Raw genomic sequence first — 18657 nt, forward strand, 5'->3', positions numbered from 1 at the left:
AAAGTATAAATAGTCATTTTTGACTAAAAATGTGATTCATGTTCCCTGATTGAGTTAATGTGGTGTTTTAGAAGGTGACACATTCACATTGAGGGGGGATAAGGGAAGCCTTGACTCCAGTTCTACTGTCTTATCACATGCTGTATCTTTGTGTTAATTTCTGAATACATATAATGTTCCATTCACATCAATGGTACAATTCATTTCAATAGTCTCAATTTAGTCTTTGATGGTTTTGTCACTTTATTTTTGGTTTAAACTATCCTGTGCGTCCTATTGACCCAGAAAATTCAGTGGGAACATAATAAGTAAACCCAGCACTGTCTTTTGTCACATACAATTGGAAAAGTATTATAACTACTGCTCTTGAGCTAATACTACTCCTTAAAAACTGTTAGAAAAGTATCATAGGTAACTACCTCAAAGCTGTTTCGGTTCCCACATGATGTAAAGAAAGTCAAAATTCCACCCAAAATAAGTATTTTATTCACAGGACATCAAGTGAATTCAAATTGTAAACCGTAACCTTTCCAAACTAGCTCGCTACCCTTTTAAGTTGGACTCTAGATATACATATAGTAATTCTCTCTCTCAAGCGGTGATTTAAAACAAAAATAACAATCAAGTCAACACATACTACAACTGTATCCGGTACTGGTTCTGATTCTTAGGTATGCAAATGATCCTACATATTTAACGACTGAATAAGCAAGACGGACCTTGTCAACACGTAACGGTGTATTCTCCATTAAATGGGTCAAGGGTTTGGTCAAGCCCCAAATATTATGAAAATCCTTCCGTTTAAAGAGGTAGCTCAGTGGTCAGAGCGTTTGACTGCAGATCAAGAGTCCACACGTTCAAACCCCCCAACTGTACATTCCTTTGGATAAAAGCACTGCTGAGTGAAAATGTTAGCATGAATATACATGCTGAAATTAATGGAATTGCAATGAAGTGCTTGATTTTGGTGTTACCATACTGTATGTACGAGTGCGTTGTTTGATGACAAAATGGGTGCAATTGGCACTGCTACAGTGCACTAACTAGAGTAGGTATATTAACCAACAGTGTCCCCACTAGGCCCACCTGAGTGGATGTGTGTGTTTCATCAGGCTGACCTACATAGGGGACTGTGAGGGATTAGCGTTTGGGACAAGGAGGAGTCCATCTGGAGCTAGCCGCGTTATTTTGTGATTTATCACAGTGAGCAGGGCCTTGGCCCTCTAAGAATAGCCCGAGAGGTGCCCATGCCAAGGCTGGAATGGGCACCAGTGTCTCTTTCATCCTGAGAGAGGGGGTTATCCTGTTTGGGTAAATAAGGCAGGGAGCTGGGGTAAACAACAGCTGGCAAGGGTGGCATATACACACAAACACACACAGTACACAAACACAGATTTACATGCTTGTGTATAGGTACACCACTACACCAATGTAGTGATGTTTTGCGTGAGTGTGTGTGGCCTCCAAAAGGCCAACAAACCAGGGACGAGCACAGAGTAAATATTGTTAGTCGTGCTGCTGAATAAACCAATCAGTTCAGGTAATAGGGGAAGGACCTTACCTTGTTATCCTCTCTGAGCCCACAGTCATTAGAACTGCAGCTCATTAACAATCTGAGGCTGCTGTATTAGACACACACAAGGTACAGGCCTGATGTGGCCTTTTCTAACGCATTCAAACAACGCAGGCCCAATGCTGGGCACTAGATTCAGTTTAAACAACTGAAACATTCTACCAAATGCAAGAAGCGCTTAGAAAAACTCGGTTTTGTATATATATATTTTCTTCTTTTTTATGTTTCTGTTCAGTGAAGATTAAGTTTAAGTGAATATGTTACCAACACAATATGTTAGTCTCTCTAAAAACATCCTGCCTTTATACCTTTAAAAAAAACGTGCTTTGAGCACATGATCCTCCTCTAATGGGTTTGATCTTAATATGGATTGTAATGTAGGAGTGTGCTAGGAGAAAGACTCACCACTGTGTGATGAAGTGAACAAACTTCTCAGTGAACTGGCCCACAGGGAGAATAGGAGGGTCCTGGGAACAGGGGGAGGATGACAGGAAGGGGTAGGTTAAAAAAACAACACTTAAACCATTAAGGTAACATCAACTACCATGTAATTACATACCTGTTGTAACAGCATTGTAGATACATAGAAATGGTCTTAAGTATGAGTGGTGTATGTTATTACAAAAGTGTAGGAAGGCACAGCATGAGCGAGGGGTGTCAGAGGTCCATTACAAATTACATGGTAGTTCATGTAAAATACATGTTAATGCTAAGTGTCCCAAAACTTGATACACATTGCAAAAGATACATGTGTTTAATACACTGCTAGACTTAATACACCTACCATTATACACAAATATTCCCGCACACACCAAAATGTGCCCCAACCAAATCTAATTATTCCACAAAGACATGGTGTCCACCAATTAAATCATGCAAACCACAATCTTAATACAAGAGCCCCAAACCCTGAACCCCATTCAAAGCAGAGTTATTCAGAGATATTCTTCAGAAAAAAAGCAGACCTTGATGGGAAGGTTTTGGACAGAAGGGGAAATAACATTCTCTCGTTCTCTGTAAAAAGAATAATAAGAATAAGGATAGAAGTAGCATTCACCTACACCTGAGCCCCATCTATTGTCAACAATACAGCAGATATATTAATCTCCAGTTTAAGTATGAAGCGACAAATAGGGCAGCAAAGGCTATTGCCAAACAAATGAAAATATGTCTTGGTGTGATGCAATCAATTGGTACAGCATGTGTTCACAGTGTATAGATGATTATGTTTCGATGTCTCTATAATTATGTCCTTCTATGCAGTATTCATCCCATGACATTTTATAACTGGGGAAAAAACATTTCCATGTTTTTGGAAGACCACAGGTTACAAAAAAGTTAAAGTCTAAATGGCACCATAGCATCTTATCTATATCTATCATCCCTGTATAACAAGGACAATCTTAATGACAAAGAGGTCTCTCTCTATATATATATATATATAAAAGACCAGTTCTGACTAGAATACTGCTACAGATCACACTAGTCACCTTGGGGCAGCCTTAAGTGTACTTCTTTTTTTTAATTTTTTTATTCCAGTTTTACTTTCCCCCCCGTCTTTTTTTTAATTGAGTTTAGGAAAATAGGACTGAGGAAAAAAGAGACTTTGAAGTATTTCTATATTGCACTGTACAGCCATTTGTTTAGCTGCGACTACTGAATCTGTGTCCTTGGTTGCCAGCGTAGAAAATACAGACTAAGGGTCCAGTATAAAAGGTTTGTGTGTGGCTTGTCATATCTGAATGGCCACTACATGTGAGGTGTGTGTGTGTGTGTGTGACAGGCCGGTCCCAGTCCCTACTGGCCATTCAGGGTCTATGAGCCATGTCATGTAGAACAGCTGTGCAAGAGAAACCCTGTATAACATGTCCCCTCCCTCTTTTATTTCTCCCTAGTTCCATTCTTTAACCCCCATTCTCTCACACACCTTCATTCCCTTCAACCAATCCCAACACAGCAATGTAAACGCTTATAAATCGTGGCGAGACACTGCCCTTTTTTGAGGATCGCTTATTACTTCAAAGTGAAGTGACTTGAATGTGAAAATAACTATTTATTAAAATAATGAGTCATACTGAGGAAAATAGAATTATACTTGAAAAGATTAAATTAGATAAGTAAAGTAATAGATTATGAAAACGTGTGAGGGGAAGAAAGAAGGAGGGAGAGAGAGAGAGTCTAGTGCAAGGGTGGAGGGGATAGCACCTCTTTACATTTGGGTCCCTGTTCTATCAAAAAACACCTCTGGGCAACTTTTCCTTTCACAACCTGATCGCAGTGCCCTTGCTAAGTATGATACATGCACCTATTTAAATTAACAAAGGAATGGCTTCCCCTAATCTTTCTGTGCTTCCAAAGTGCTGCCACTGCTTGGATGAGCAATATATCATTAGAAACACACATGCATACACACACACATATATATATATACACACACACAGGCCCTCCAGCACCGCGGGCTACACGCCTCAGTGTACATGCCGTTTAGAGGGAGAGCACCAAGCAATTTCCACACGCTGAGCTGTGCTGTGTGACTGACACATACACACACACACAGAGAGAAAGAAACATACTGTTTAAAATGAAGGATGGGGGGGACGGACGAACATGCTACTGTAATATTGTTTGCGCCCACATGTGAAATGCAGACAAAGACTTGCATATACACATACAGACATGCACCCCTTCACATAGAGCGCACGCTCATGCATCTATTCATGGCTCAAGCTGAGAGGAAAGCTGGGGCTTTGATGTAGACGGAGCGTCTGAGGCTGAGGTGAGTGTGATGATTAAAGCGTTGACCGGGCTGCTTTATACCTTTGACCGTAATTACCCTACCCCCCACTCCAACACACACACGCACACACACCCCCATACACACTAAGAGCAGTAAATATACATGTCATTGGCATAAAGCAATTATCAGGTAAAATTTGATTAGTAATTACAGGCTAGGAAATGAAAGCAGGCTTCTTATTAGAGGAGGGCCTTGTTCAGCAAGTAGAGGAGAGGAAGACCGTGAGACTGGACAGTGGAAGCATGAAGGGGAGGGATCTAAGGCTTGGCTCGTTTCAGATCCAAATTCATGATTCAAATTGCTTCGTTCATTGTTACATATGTTAGTGGAAAATGTCTCCCATGGCTACCAGATTCAAGATTTGGCGTACAGCAAATCAAAGCCAAATGTCCCCATCTGTACATCTGCTAGAGGTGAAATATTATTGTAGAAGAGGAATAGAGAGATTGAGAGATATTGAGAGAGAGAGAGATTGAGAGAGGAGGGATGGAGGAGGGACAAAAGCGAACCCAGTAAACTGGTTAGGTAGAAATGATGCACACACACAAAGATGCATTCATACACACCATTTATTCACCATCTCACCTGAGCCCCACTTTTCACTTATTTATTATAGCAATCCAATGTCAATGCGCCAGTGTGTGTGCGCATGCACACATGCAGAAAAACACTTCCAGCTCCACTAATATTAATAATCCACTTACGGATCACATGCATGCGCACACATGGATGCACCCAATAATACAGGCACACACACAAGGTCTAGGATCCAACTAATGATAGCCTTCTGACTGGATCTTGGTTAGATAAAAGGTTATCTTGTATAACTTGTACTCTCTTCCATGTCTAAATGGTACAGCTAAGCCCATTGGCGTAGACGTGGGCATAAATGTAATTAACCATTACTTATTTTATCTAATCCTCATGATGGATCTCAGAGATCGTTTGAAAATAAGACTTTCATACATATTCTCCGAAAAAAAGAAAGCAATTGCAAATCCCACAGGGTGGGGCACAGACTTTCAAAGTAGCTGAAATGCATTTTCATTAATCCATCAATCAATTGAATCCATCCAAACAATGGACTGGTCTGTGCAAAAAAGAATGTGAGTCTCATGTGAATGCCCCCTCGAGACTTCTAATATTCAGTGGATTCACCCGGCTGCCTCACCTGACGCCAGTGAGCCGCGGGTAGGCACTCACCAGAGAGAGTTCTCCTGCACCACGAAGGGCAGCGGGGAGAAAATAGTTTGAGTGATGCTTCCGTCCCCCTTGACTAATGGGCGGGCCAACCTGGGTCAACCTATTACAACTGCCAGCGTTTAATTATTAATTACGGCCCAATCTATACGACAGGAGAAAAAAAGCGTGATGGCGGTATGTTTAATGTCTGGTAGGGCTGGGATGGGATAGACCTGGGTTAGGGGGTCAGGGGTATGCTGGACACAGGTGGTATTTTTTTGCTGTTCTGTTTTCAGCATGTGTCAGCACATCTTTAAGGTGGCTTAGGAAAGGCATAGGAAAGCTTGGATAAGGGTTGCTGCTTGTTGATACAGTGGAAACCTACATGACTGAGTCTGTAAACAGTTAGTACAAGCTAAAAGGGCCCAGACTTACAACACCCACAGCTGTGCAGCAAAATATCAACGAAAATAATCGGTTTAGAATGTGATAATTCCCTAACAGCATGTCTGTCAAATCCTAACGCTACATTTCCCCTCCAAAAGATCTAGCTTGATGACAAGGTGGGCTAGCTTCATGCCAAATGTAAATATGTACAAAAGGCTACAGAACACAATGATTTTACAATGCCTTTCTTGCCATGATAAACATTTTTTAACATTGCTGGCCCCATGCAAAGCAATGTCACTCACAATAATAATACCTGCAGTTGGAATGCAGAAAAGCGTATCTGTGCGTGTGTATGTGTGTGGAAGGAGGTATGTGGAGGTTTTGTGGGTGTCTCTTGATGAGAGTCAGAGGCCAAGGTTAATGCTACAAATTGGACAGCCTGGTACGTTTGGCAGTGCAGACCGGTCACGGTACATTATCCTTGTGTGTGTGCGTGAGTGAGTGTGTAATGTATCTACAAACACACTTACTTAATAAAAACATAACTATACGTGAAATGCCAGGTTTCTATGTGAACAGTCAATTCATAACACATTTCACTTTCTAAGTTTTACCCTTGACCAACTCTCAGACATCTGCAGACTGACTACAAGGTACGAGCACACTATACACAGAGCAACAGACACTCACCTCAGAGCTACAATCAAATTCATGTGTGTGTGTGTGTGAGGGGGGGGGGGTAGTGAGGCAGAATGTTACATATAGTTGTAGCCTTTGACTACACAACATATAGGCAGCTATGGTGTGCGTATGTATGTGTACAGTAATGTGTGTTGGTGCGTGTGGAACTGCCTGGGGCGGTTGTGTGGTGGAGAGAGAGGAGGGTTGAACGAGCAGGAGCTAAGCCGCCTGAGCAGCGTGCTTCATTAGGAAACAAAATATACGCTTTCCGGACCATTAGGAGCGACTTTAGGAGCGAAGGCACATAAGACAAAGACTCACCTCATCAACGATGCATTGCAGTAACTGGAGTGGCTAGAATGAAGCGAGGGTTGGGGAGAGAGATAGAGAGCATTAGCCTATATGCCACATCTACAAGGTAGTACACTAGAATGATGCACACAATAAAAAGTTCTCATTTTATCTGTTTATATTAATCAAAGACAGTGTGATTAGACAGAGATATAGGCAACCAGATGTTTCTATTATTCTGTTATAGCATCTAATGCAATAAAGGCAGTTAAAGTCTCCAGTATCATTCTGTCCCCAAGTGCAATGAGAGGGCAGGTTTTCCAAAACCGGCAGCTAATTGAGAATAAAAGAAGACTGGAGGGGATGAGGACGTTACTGGTGTTTCTTTAGATTTACAATTTATCTGTCCATTCCATTCCTATTGACTTCATAACATCTTACCATAAAAGATCCTTGGTTCTTCTGTATCTGCAAAGTGAGAGAAGGCAATATGTAATTAGCGTGTCATGAATAAACAAAAGATGACTTTTTACAGCACATTATGATCACTGGGAGAAAATAATTGCATCCTTGGTGGCAATTTGCAGGCATTGCGTGGGAACACCATTTACATAATGAAAATACAGAGATGTTAACAGGTTTCATTTGATGACCACAGCGCTGATGTTCCTGGATCTTCCCCCTCTGTTACCTAAAGGCTTTGTAAAGATGCAGGGAGGAGAGGAAAGATGAACAAAGAGTGTTTTTTAACCGGAATGGACAGATTTTGTGAAAAATGAGTCTTAATATTTCTTGGTTTCTTTCACAGGTATGGTGCTAAGAAGGATATATGAACGCTTTACACTTCAAAGACCTCATAAACCTTTAATTGGATAGTCCCCTGCAGATTATGTGTAAATGCTCAAACTATTAACAACTATTAATGAATGTCAGCAGCATATCTGCTGATGTGCAACAACTCATTAGGGTGAGGGTTGGAGTATAGTAATTTAACAGTTATTTGAGCATTTATATAGCTCTTTATCTACAGGTAGACGTTTTTGGCGTCACCAAAAAGCCTTTTCGTGGAAAATCTTAATGTATCTCTTGTAGTAACACAGGCTCTTTGTAATGGGACACCAACAGTATTTTAAAGAAGATCGCAATGCTGTGCAGCCATACTTACATTACATACAATATAAATCTATATATACCTTACCACTGAGTATTATAACATTGTTAACTTTTGAGTCAAGGAAGTTATCAAAGGTATAGTGCATTCAAGTGCATGTCCTCAAGGCTAGACTTTTGTAAACTAATACTTCAGGGGCAAGTAGTTAACATTCCCTTAAATGATCAGCATTGGCCAAACAAAACAAAGCAAAACATACAAACTTTGAGCTTTACTTTCTACACACAACAGCTGCTTTTTTATTTTACAGAATGGAAGATTCAAGGTCTTCTAGTAGGACTTAGTATCTGATTATTATTCAGTAAACGTGCTGCACATTTTGTCTAGGCTAGTTGACAATGAATTAGAGCCCTCATTGATTAATTTGCTCAATTGGCTCTCACTGTAAATATCAAGAGACTCTTTCATCACCTCCAAAGCCAGTACATCTGATTTAGATAACATTAGATGCAACTGAAAAACTATTGGACTATTAGTAAACTTCAGGGAGATAAAGATTTAAACAAAAAAATGTATGCAGCTTCAAGAGGGAATTAAATATTGGACAGTGGAAGACAAAACATATGAGTGTATTCCGAGTGTGTTTCTTTTGCAAACGGTCATTTGGCCAGCATAAACTTGCTGAGGCTTCAGAAATCCGAATAGTTCTCCATTCAACGGCACCCTTGAACGCTTGCAGGCAGATCACCCAATTGATATATCACGATGCCCAAGTCTCTTGCTCCTGAGTATAGCTTACGTTTAATATGGTGATCACGACCTAATGAGACTATTACTTTAGAAAGCGGACTCAGGAGGATACAGATTGACCATGGTTGACAAAGCAAAGTGAGTTCTTTTCAAATTGTCGTGTGCCACATTTGCAAGACAACAATCAAGATAAAGATTCAAAAGGAGTCAAACTGTGATTTCCGTCTTCTTTAGAGGCAACCCAATAAACACTTCTGAGTGATCAGTGATGCAGAAAGATAGAGGGAACAGACATTTTTGTCGGATTCCCTCAAAGTTGCTCGATCCTCTTATTAAACCGATTCTCATGTGATCAAAGCATGTGTTGCCACACAGCAGGGAAGGTACCTTTTGAGTGATGGCAAGAGCAATACCTTTCAATCACTGTGGAGATAACAAGTGCAGTTTGGCCTGCATTTCCCAAAACACTCCAGTTCAAGACATATACCCTTTTTCTCTCAACACAAAAACATTTGAATATAAAGAAGAGTTGGAACCTGTGATTTAAAAGCATTCTCTCAAACTAATTCTACAACAACTACTACTCATATAGTCAACTGCTATTTTAACTATTGTAATAACTAGTGCCTGTATAAATGAATGACTTTTGTTATCTGGAAAACAGGGTGGGTCTAGAAGTGTATTCGGCTGCATGGAAGGATATCGTATTGGAGGGATCCATGGCTCCATCGCTAAGAGCAGCTCAACATAGCAGCTAACGTGTTTATATTTAATTCTCGCAAAACAACACAATAACTTCGAAATAACTTCACACAACGCATCCTTGGGTCCTGAGCAATACACCTGTCAAATGTTCAGCCTACTTTTGCAGAGACCAAGTTCTCAAGATGATAGAGCCACAGACACACAGATTCCTGTCTCCAGACCGTACTACAGACACTAACCAAATGCTTTAAGGATTTTAACCATTTGTGGCAACATTCTCAGCGATTGGAAAAATGTACCAGTAAGTTACAAATCTGCACACAACATTCAATTTCACACTTTTTGAAAATGGCAGCATGTTATGCAAAAATCGAATAACCCTGTGCCTTTACCTATACTTATAGATGTTGAGATAGAACAAGTGTACCACGTTAAAATGATCACACACACTGCTCAAATATGTTTGAACTAACGTCAATATTTTGTTTTCGTCTATAAAATAAAATGCACAATTTAAGTAAGAAAATGAAAGCAAAACAAAATAGCCGGAATACAAAAAATACTAAAAAAAGAAAAGAAAGAGACGGCAAATGAATCAATCAGGGGGGCAATGTGCCGGCGGCTGTATACACATTACATCAAGTCTGGTGTCTTCAAAGATTTTCAGAGCGAGCCGTGAAGGGAACTCCATTAACTCCTGACAAAGAATGCAAATGAATCGCAACATGGGGTGAAGGGGAAATAAAGAGACCGTCTCTAATCAATGACAAACACAGGATGAAAATGCTTCTGTGAGTGTGTGGTGTGTGTGTTTGCGTTCATCCGATGCCCCTCCCCTAGTTGTATTGCATCGTAAATACACAAATCCGCACACATAAGATCATACAAGGACACATTCAGGGAGGTGACCCCTTGGCAGAACGAAATGCCCCAAACGTATGCCTGTAGGCAAGCACATACACAGACAGCATTCTCAGACTTCACAATGGAAAGGGTGACAAGCGGAGTCCCACAAATGCAACAGCCCCTTCCAAAGTGAAGTACATCCAATTCACTTCCATACCCAGTGCCTTTACAATACCTTGCTACCACTGTTTCTATACAGTAAAGAGTTAGTGTGTATGTATGTATGTGGCGCTCTGCACAGCTGTGTGAAGCGTCTGTGTAAATGACAGCCTGGGCCTGAGGACGTCTGCCGGCTGCGCCTGGCTAGCTGAAGCCGGAGCACAGTGGCGCGTCTCTGCTACAGCCTGCAGGTGAACTGTCTACGACGCCATATGGAGCGGGGAAAATTAACAACGGGATGAGGAGGGTTGTGGCAGCAGGAGGTCCTTTTCTTCTCTTTCTCACTCTCGTTCCATTTTTTTTGTGCTCCCTTGCTTTCTCTGAGTACTGCAACTTGTGAGGGGCTGGTGAGAGGGGTTCAGAGACATTAAGAGATAGGGGAAGAATAGAACGTGTAAAGCGGAATTTGTATGACGGCCAAGACAAGGATGGGGGACTGAGTGAATGGGAGTGTGGAAGCCGAGAAAGTGAGCAGGTGGCACAGAAAAAACTTTTTTTTAACTGCTACTCACTGTCTCACACAAACTCCTTTACTCTCTACTTTCTTCTGTGCCACTTGCTCACTTTCTCTGTTTTATTTTAACTATTGTAATAACTAGTGCCTGTATAAATGAATGACTTTTGTTATCTAGAAAACAGGGTGGGTCTCGAAGTGTATACTATACTCGAACTATATATATTTTTTTAAGATCCCTTCTGATTGTTAAATACTTTCATGGTATGCACCTGAAACCATTCACTTTGTTTTCAACCCTTTTTCTTTGACATCATTCCATTCAGTAGCTGTGCGTTGTCCCTAATCTTCCTTGAGTGTATGACACTCCCTCTGCATATACATATATTAAAGAGAGAAAAGAAGTAATAAATTAATGGGGTGTGAAAACATTAAACGCTCCACCACAACGCCCGTGGCTCTATTTGCAAGGAGCACAAAATAAAGTTCCTCTAGCCCACTTCATATCTGTGGATATTTAGGCAAATGTATTAATGCTATTCTGGTTTACCTGTATAATACTGGGGGACAATTATTGGATTTATAATTCATCGCTTTAATCGTACCTACATAATGCAATAAAAAAACAATTTACAGTACAAAGATGTGCAGCACAGTAATATGAACATTCTTATGCACTAATAAAAACCTTTCTGGTTCACACCCTCAAAGAAAACTGACTTTGTTGTCATTGCAGAGACTCCACATTGGTCGACCCTAACCGAACATAACTAAAGCCTAAGGCCAAGGTCACAATACGCTATTTTTCAGACCTCTGTCTCTTTTCTATGGGGAGCGGCAGCTAGCAGCTAAAAGGTGGCTGCTCTGACAACTTCAGCGCTCCGCACAAAACGTTCTGCTTTTTTTTATTATTGTCAAATGCAACATAATACTAATAGAATTGTACAATAGCTTGCCTACACAATAAGGCTAAGTACATTGTGACAGCACAATAAAACACAATATTTTTAGTTTGTGTTTGTCTTCCGGACCAGTAATTAACAACAATATTTTTGTATTTATACATACACCAATGGAGTTTAAACGGTATCTATAAACATCTTTAAAATTCTGTCTTTAGCTATATATTTTTTTTTAAGATCCCTCTGATTGTTAAATACTTTCATGGTATGCACCTGAAACCATTCACTTTGTTTTCAACCCTTTTTCTTTGACATCATTCCATTCAGTAGCTGTGCGTTGTCCCTAATCTTCCTTGAGTGTATGACACTCCCTCTGAGTCACTGTGGGTAGCCTTGACTAACGTTCATTAGATTGGTTCACAGCATGCCTGGTGGGTCAATTAGCATAATGAAACAAAACGGACAATAATGTGAGCCCTGGACAGAGAACACTGTGTCTGACCCATTGGACTCCTTTAATCCTTGACGTGTGTGTGTGTACACATGTGAACTTGACATTAATTATGAATTATTTTAGAGGCATTTAATAAATCTTTTGTTTGCGACCATGGTCTTTCAAATTCTCAATGCCTACATATTGCATCAGATGGAATAGACAGTAGGTCCCTTAAGAAAGAACCAACTTCTATAGAATTATCACATTTTGTTCCATTGATTCAAGGTGAAACACTCCCTCAATTTACATGCACCAATTTATATTTTTGGGTTGAATGTTCTTTAAAGGAAAATTCACTCCATTTGAGCCAAGGCCCAGAATACATTTCATAGATGGCAGGCATATGGGCAGGGAGTCAAATAATGTAACCAAGTTCAGAATGTTAAGAGGGATTAGCTGTTTAAATCCTTTTTCAGAGCCCTAATTAAACAGCTGATGGGATTCAAAAGTCCACTTCTGTGGTCAGCAATTACATTTGAGAGGGATTGAGGAAATACTTTAAGGAGGGTAATGGATGAGCGGAGGCGAGGTGAACAGTGATATGGAAGCACAAGGTAAGACTCAACTGTTGCCATGTAGTTAAACAAGAGAAATGTAAGAGAAGACATATCCCCGTCTGGAAGATGGTGGGGAAGGGGGTGGGGATGTATAAAATGGACCTTGTCCTATCTGAAGGTCATGCTATTTCACACTCTAACATGTATTTTTTTCTGCAATGGTAATGTTACAGTGGAAAAATTACTAAATGAAAATCTGTAAATGGACTTGCCTGTGGATAAGGGAACGTGCCGAGAGCCAACTGGGGGAAGACAGAAAAGAACAAGGTTACAGAAAGTTTGCAACACGTTTATGGATAGACATTTTAATCAGCAGACTATTTGCAAAGCATTCACACTTCTCAGTATAAAGCTGTTATGTGGTGATTTGATATCGGACCTGAAATAACCTTTCATGGCATGTTTTATGTCTGCAATAAATGTTCCATAGCATTATTTATACACACAGGAATATACCAATATTAGCATTTGGCTTTTTTAAGGGACTTTGTAGACAATGCCTTTGTAATGATTAACCCATGTCCTCACAATTTAAAGCCAAAGGGGTAGGTGGACGTGTGCGTGTGGGTGACATGGGTTGATTAATCTAAAGGGTGATAGCTCCGGCTCAGGCATGTGCACAATTAGCAAGATCACAGTCTTGAAGAAGGGCTTAATGCCCCCCCGCTAAAAACAAACCCTCTCAAAGAACAGCAGCTATTAGTTAATAACCCCCGAGCCTCTACCCCACACACAGACATACGCACACACACATTGCCTGTGCCACAAACTGGCTAAGCAAAGGGAAACAGGAAAGGAGATAGGATGGAGCACCTTGTCACATCTGTCAACTCCCATGGGCTATGCCAGTGTGGCATCTTTCATCTCAGTCAGGTTTGCATTACCATTTCCATCAGGTTATTAGGAAGTCACAAAACAACACATTTTAAACCTGTGAAGGTTATTAGGTCAACTGTGGGATTAAAGATGAATCCAAATTAAGTTACATTTGGCTCATGCTTACTTCAACAGATGGAAGGGAAAAGGTATCAAGGATCACTTTGAAAATTGTGACGTGCCTTTTTTCCTTGCATTGAACCATCTGTTCAGGGTCCAAATAGTGTCCATTTTCGACATCGACTGCTATGACTGAGGCAAGGGGGCTAAACCATGTGTCACAATTGTAGAGGCGGTTGTGGGGGTCTGGACAGTAACAGAATCAATAGGGGTGTCAATGGGGGCAACAAAGCAGGCATCTAATAGTGAAATAAAAATGTTATTCGATAACATAGCTTGTCTGTGTTGTTCTCAATCAAAGTCCATGCCGACTTGGAGATAGTTACACACATGTGCAAGCACACGCACACGCGCACGCACGCACACACGCACGCACACACGCACGCACACACACACACACACACACCAATTTACAAAGGGTCAAATTCAATTTTAAATAAAATTGCAACGTCTCAAAATGATCCTGGACAGAATTCTGGGGCTTGGACAAGCCAGCATCAACAGTCTGCTATGCACCGGGAATGCATATATAGTGAACCTTCTAGTACAAGGAAATGTTCCCCTGAAGGGACGAAAATGTATTGAATGTGGCCCTGTACAAGCAAAATAACATACCTCCATGAATGAGATGCCCACACTCCACACATCTGAATGAATGCCATACTGCTCCCCTGATATCCTTTCAGGCTGTGTAGCAAAAAAAATATTGGTATTACAGGTATTAGTTGGCGCAGTTAGTAATCTAATACGACTGTACTGTTTTGATTTGCTCAGGGAAAAGTATATTGTCTTGAGATATTGTCAAGAGTATAGACTGAAATACTGAACCTATAATTGACGGTACTAGAACACATTTTAACAAGATTACGTGAATACTTACAGCCATATAGGCATTTGTCCCAACGTATGTTTTGGCGATGGAGTTTACCAACTAAAAGGAAAAGATTTAGAGATTAATTAGTGTGAGCTATAAAAACAAAAATGTTCTTTGTCAACCTCTGTAACCACTGTTTGACTTCATGTTCTGACTGACTTCACAACCATAGAACTACATTATAATTTTCTACAGTTGAAACAAATGGCTTTGCGAGTGAGCTCTTCAGCCTTTGTCTAACGGCAAACGCTCCTCTTGAGTACGCTTCCTTGACTTACATACCCAAATGTATTCAAATGTCACAAGTGTTATTTTAGGCTCTGTTCATCAGGGACTGGAACAGGGACAGTGCAAGTGGGCATCAGAGTGTGTGTGTGTGTGTGTGTGAGAGAGAGACAGAGGGCACAATGGCAGATGTTATCAGTGACAGGAATAATGAGTGTGTATTCCCTTGTGGCCCCTAAATGTATATTGTATATTGTATAAGGAGCTTTCCATATATATATATATATATATGGAAAGCTCCTACATGAGCAAAGGAGAACCTCACCTTCTGACCTCCTCTGGAGAACCACTGTGTAAGTGTGTGTGAGTGTGTCAGAGGGAAGGGTCAACACTGCCATTCATACACAGGGGTCAACATGGGCTTTCATCTCCAAGGATGGGGAGGTTGAAAATTAATTAAAACCAGGGCTTGGGGTGACACAATGGTGCCTGTTTTACTGTGTGTGTATATAAGCAGGCATCCCCCCCGTCAGAGGGGGGAGGAGTGGGCTCTTTTGAGGAAGGTTAAAGGGCCGTCCCTAGTGATGACATTACATGCGCATACTCCAACTCCCACAGCACACACACAGTGGGCCTGGCTATTGTGTCATGTGTCGTGTGCCCGCCACATCCATCAAATGCATATCAATGAAGCATTCTGTGCTCAAGTAGTAATTATAACAAGTGCATTTTGCAGCAGCAGCATCAGCAGAGGAAAAATGAGACCTTGGAGCTAAGTTAATGTGAGACATTGTCTCTGGGGGAGGGGGTTCTGGTGAAAACTAGAACTACTGTTTAGAGATTGGCAGGTTGACTATCTTCACACGCAAAAACAACACATCCTTGTCATGGACAAGTCATTCACACACTAAATGAGTAAGCACAACCACACATGCTGACGTACGCACGGATGGATAAGCTAAATGCATCCACGAGCACACACACACACACACACAATACCTGGGTACTGACGCCAAAGTCACAGAGCTTCACTTGTCCTTGGGTGTTCACTAACATATTTGAGGGTTTGACGTCTGCGGAGACAAAATGGGAGTAAGAAGTGCTGCCTCAGCACGCCACGGTGCAAGAGTGAACGATGTCTCTTCCTCGGGCATTCCCCCTCCCATCGCAAGTTCATCTAAACCTTCCTCACCTCTGTGAAGTATCTTCAAGCTCCACAAATATGTCAAACCTTTAACGACCTGAAATAAAAATGGGATTACAAAATTACATTTCTCTTAATTTCATCCCCAAATTCCTACCAAATATACCTACCTTAAACAGCAGTAGTGCTACAATTGTGTATTATCTACAACATTCAGATGCTGAACGGGAAATGGGTCGATAGTTTCAGTTTAAAAGTAATTTTAAACATCATGGGCACGTAATTTTTTTACAAATGAAACCACATCAACTTGTCAAACGGCGTGCATTTTCCCCCTACTCTACACTTCCAGAAAGTGCTCAAGGGTAATCATCAGTCTGCAGTTTCATGAGAAATCTAGGCCAGATCAAATGTTCTGTGTGGGAGCAGAAGACACCGCTCTAGAACTCCTGGCGTAGCTTGGCTTAGGGGCCACTCTTTCCCCAGACACCTCTCCCTGCGATAATTAACAAGTGTGACAGTAGCGGAGAGGAGAGCTGCAAATTACAACTAACGCTGACTAAATAGCTGTCAGTGTTTGATTACGGGGCAAGCGGGAGGAGGAGGAGGAGCGAAGAAGAGAAGGGGGATTAAGAGAGGGTAATGGGGGTCGAAAATTCTGTTTTTTGAGACCCTCAATCAAAGTATGAGACACTTGATCAGAGTAAGAGAAAGAAAGAGTGAGAAGATGACAAAAATATAAAGATTTTTTTATCTATCCAGCTTTTCTCTGTGATCCCTAAGAGAGGCTAATTACTTGATTCATACCTGCAGTTTGGCACCCAACAAATTACCCCGCTTAAACATGTTTGTTCTTTATTTTTCATTGTAAATGTTTGCATTCAATGCATGGTTCAGGGGTTAGCCTTATGGGTGTGCTTGTTCAGATTGCTCATAGAATAAGTACATGTCATGGCATAATACAAGCAGCAATGTATTTTTGAGGCATAGCCAGGTGGACAGATTAAGGCAAGCTAGTGACATCAGTCAATATCAAACAAAATGACAGATCACAATGCAAAAAATGACAGTTGCCTGGTGGTTTGTGACTGACTCACCGCCACAGCGATCCTCCCCAGGACCTGCTCTGGAATCCTCCGGTACACGTCCAGAGAACCACCTGAACACAGCCAGTGTATTAAAGACTTTCATTCATTTTGAATACATGACCTGCATGGGCCCACATTGCAAGCATTCATTCATCTGTCTATGTCTTTGAATGAGCACCAGCACAGAAAATATGGGCATTTATTCAATTACAAATTCATCCAGCCATTTTCTAACCCCAGCATGGATGGAATGACTTGTAGTCCTAAAGGCAACCTGTGTAGGCACACAGTACAGCATGCATACCACAGGAAAGACTCAGGGGGGATTTGATGGACGTGTGAAAAGGTCTCAGCCAACGGTGTGAGCCTGTTGAGAGGTTTGATGGAGCATACTGACAAGATGACCAATGTACTGGGCATGGTGAATCCCTGCGCACACACACAAACACGCACTCACATACACTCTCTCACACATACACGCCCAATCTCAAGCAAACACACACTCTCTCTCACACACACACACACACACACACACACTCCCTCTCTCACGCATGCACTCTCTTTCACACCAACATAAACACACATACACACACCCGTTTATCACACCCTTGTAGCTTTTAGCAAGCATGCACGCTAACCAGTAGACAGTGCTAAAACGCTCCCTCACTCTGTGGATGTGGAAATGGCTACAAGGCGGTGAGTTCCCTGAGGCTTACTACGGCTGTATGAGTTAATGTCCCATACAAGCCACCATCCTTTGTCACTGATAAGGCCATAGAGCAAAGACTCACCATCCATAAACTCTGTGCATATGGATATCCTGTTTTCCAGGAAGAAGGCACTGTAGAAGGTTATGATGTAGGGGGAATCACACTGTCAGACAGAGAAAAAAAATAAAGTTGGAAATAGAAAAATATTTATTTTGATTGTTTATGTTAAGTTGTTAACCAATTGTGTCAGTAGTAGTAGCCCTGTTTGTACATGTTCACATATCGGTTTACTTGTTAAGTTTACAAGTATACCTCAGGCAGGGAAAGGAGAGGGACCACATGCATTTTGTGGGGGACAGTCAAGACAGTGTGTAACTGCCTAACAACTGTGTGTGTGCTCTAGTGTGAGTTTGTGTTATGTATGCGTGTGTGTGCACCACAACTACTTCATTAGACTTTCAACTAAATATTCAGCTATATTTCTTCAAATAAATATTGTTGTGTTGATAAAGGACAAGTGAGAGTTTAAAGGGAGAGAAAAAACAAACTGACCTTGTAGAGAATCTCCAACTCCGACATGATCTGTTTCTGCAACTCTACTGTGATGTCCAGTGGAATGACCTAGGATGACACAGACGTTCTAGAACACACAGACTTTCTATACTT

General features: G+C 41.1%; 1 protein-coding gene across 2 annotated transcripts in view; it reads right to left on the reverse strand.

Moving 5' to 3' along the window:
• The window catches only part of map2k5 (mitogen-activated protein kinase kinase 5), a 44812-nt gene that overhangs the window by 7658 nt on the left and 18497 nt on the right, over positions 1 to 18657 (reverse strand). Inside the window, exons 10-21 of one of the 2 annotated variants that reach the window (XM_067248777.1) lie at positions 18544 to 18612; positions 18073 to 18154; positions 17291 to 17352; positions 16242 to 16290; positions 16049 to 16122; positions 14831 to 14881; positions 14566 to 14637; positions 13167 to 13196; positions 7356 to 7382; positions 6945 to 6977; positions 2539 to 2585; positions 1979 to 2040 (exon numbers count right to left, since the gene is read on the reverse strand). In XM_067248777.1, the coding sequence (XP_067104878.1) occupies positions 1979 to 2040; positions 2539 to 2585; positions 6945 to 6977; positions 7356 to 7382; positions 13167 to 13196; positions 14566 to 14637; positions 14831 to 14881; positions 16049 to 16122; positions 16242 to 16290; positions 17291 to 17352; positions 18073 to 18154; positions 18544 to 18612 (658 nt within the window). The remainder of the gene's footprint in view (positions 1 to 1978; positions 2041 to 2538; positions 2586 to 6944; positions 6978 to 7355; positions 7383 to 13166; positions 13197 to 14565; positions 14638 to 14830; positions 14882 to 16048; positions 16123 to 16241; positions 16291 to 17290; positions 17353 to 18072; positions 18155 to 18543; positions 18613 to 18657) is intronic. The other variant, XM_067248776.1, reaches the window with a different exon arrangement.

This window comes from Osmerus mordax, chromosome 13, assembly GCF_038355195.1.
Source record: "Osmerus mordax isolate fOsmMor3 chromosome 13, fOsmMor3.pri, whole genome shotgun sequence".
Classification (NCBI taxonomy): domain Eukaryota; kingdom Metazoa; phylum Chordata; class Actinopteri; order Osmeriformes; family Osmeridae; genus Osmerus; species Osmerus mordax.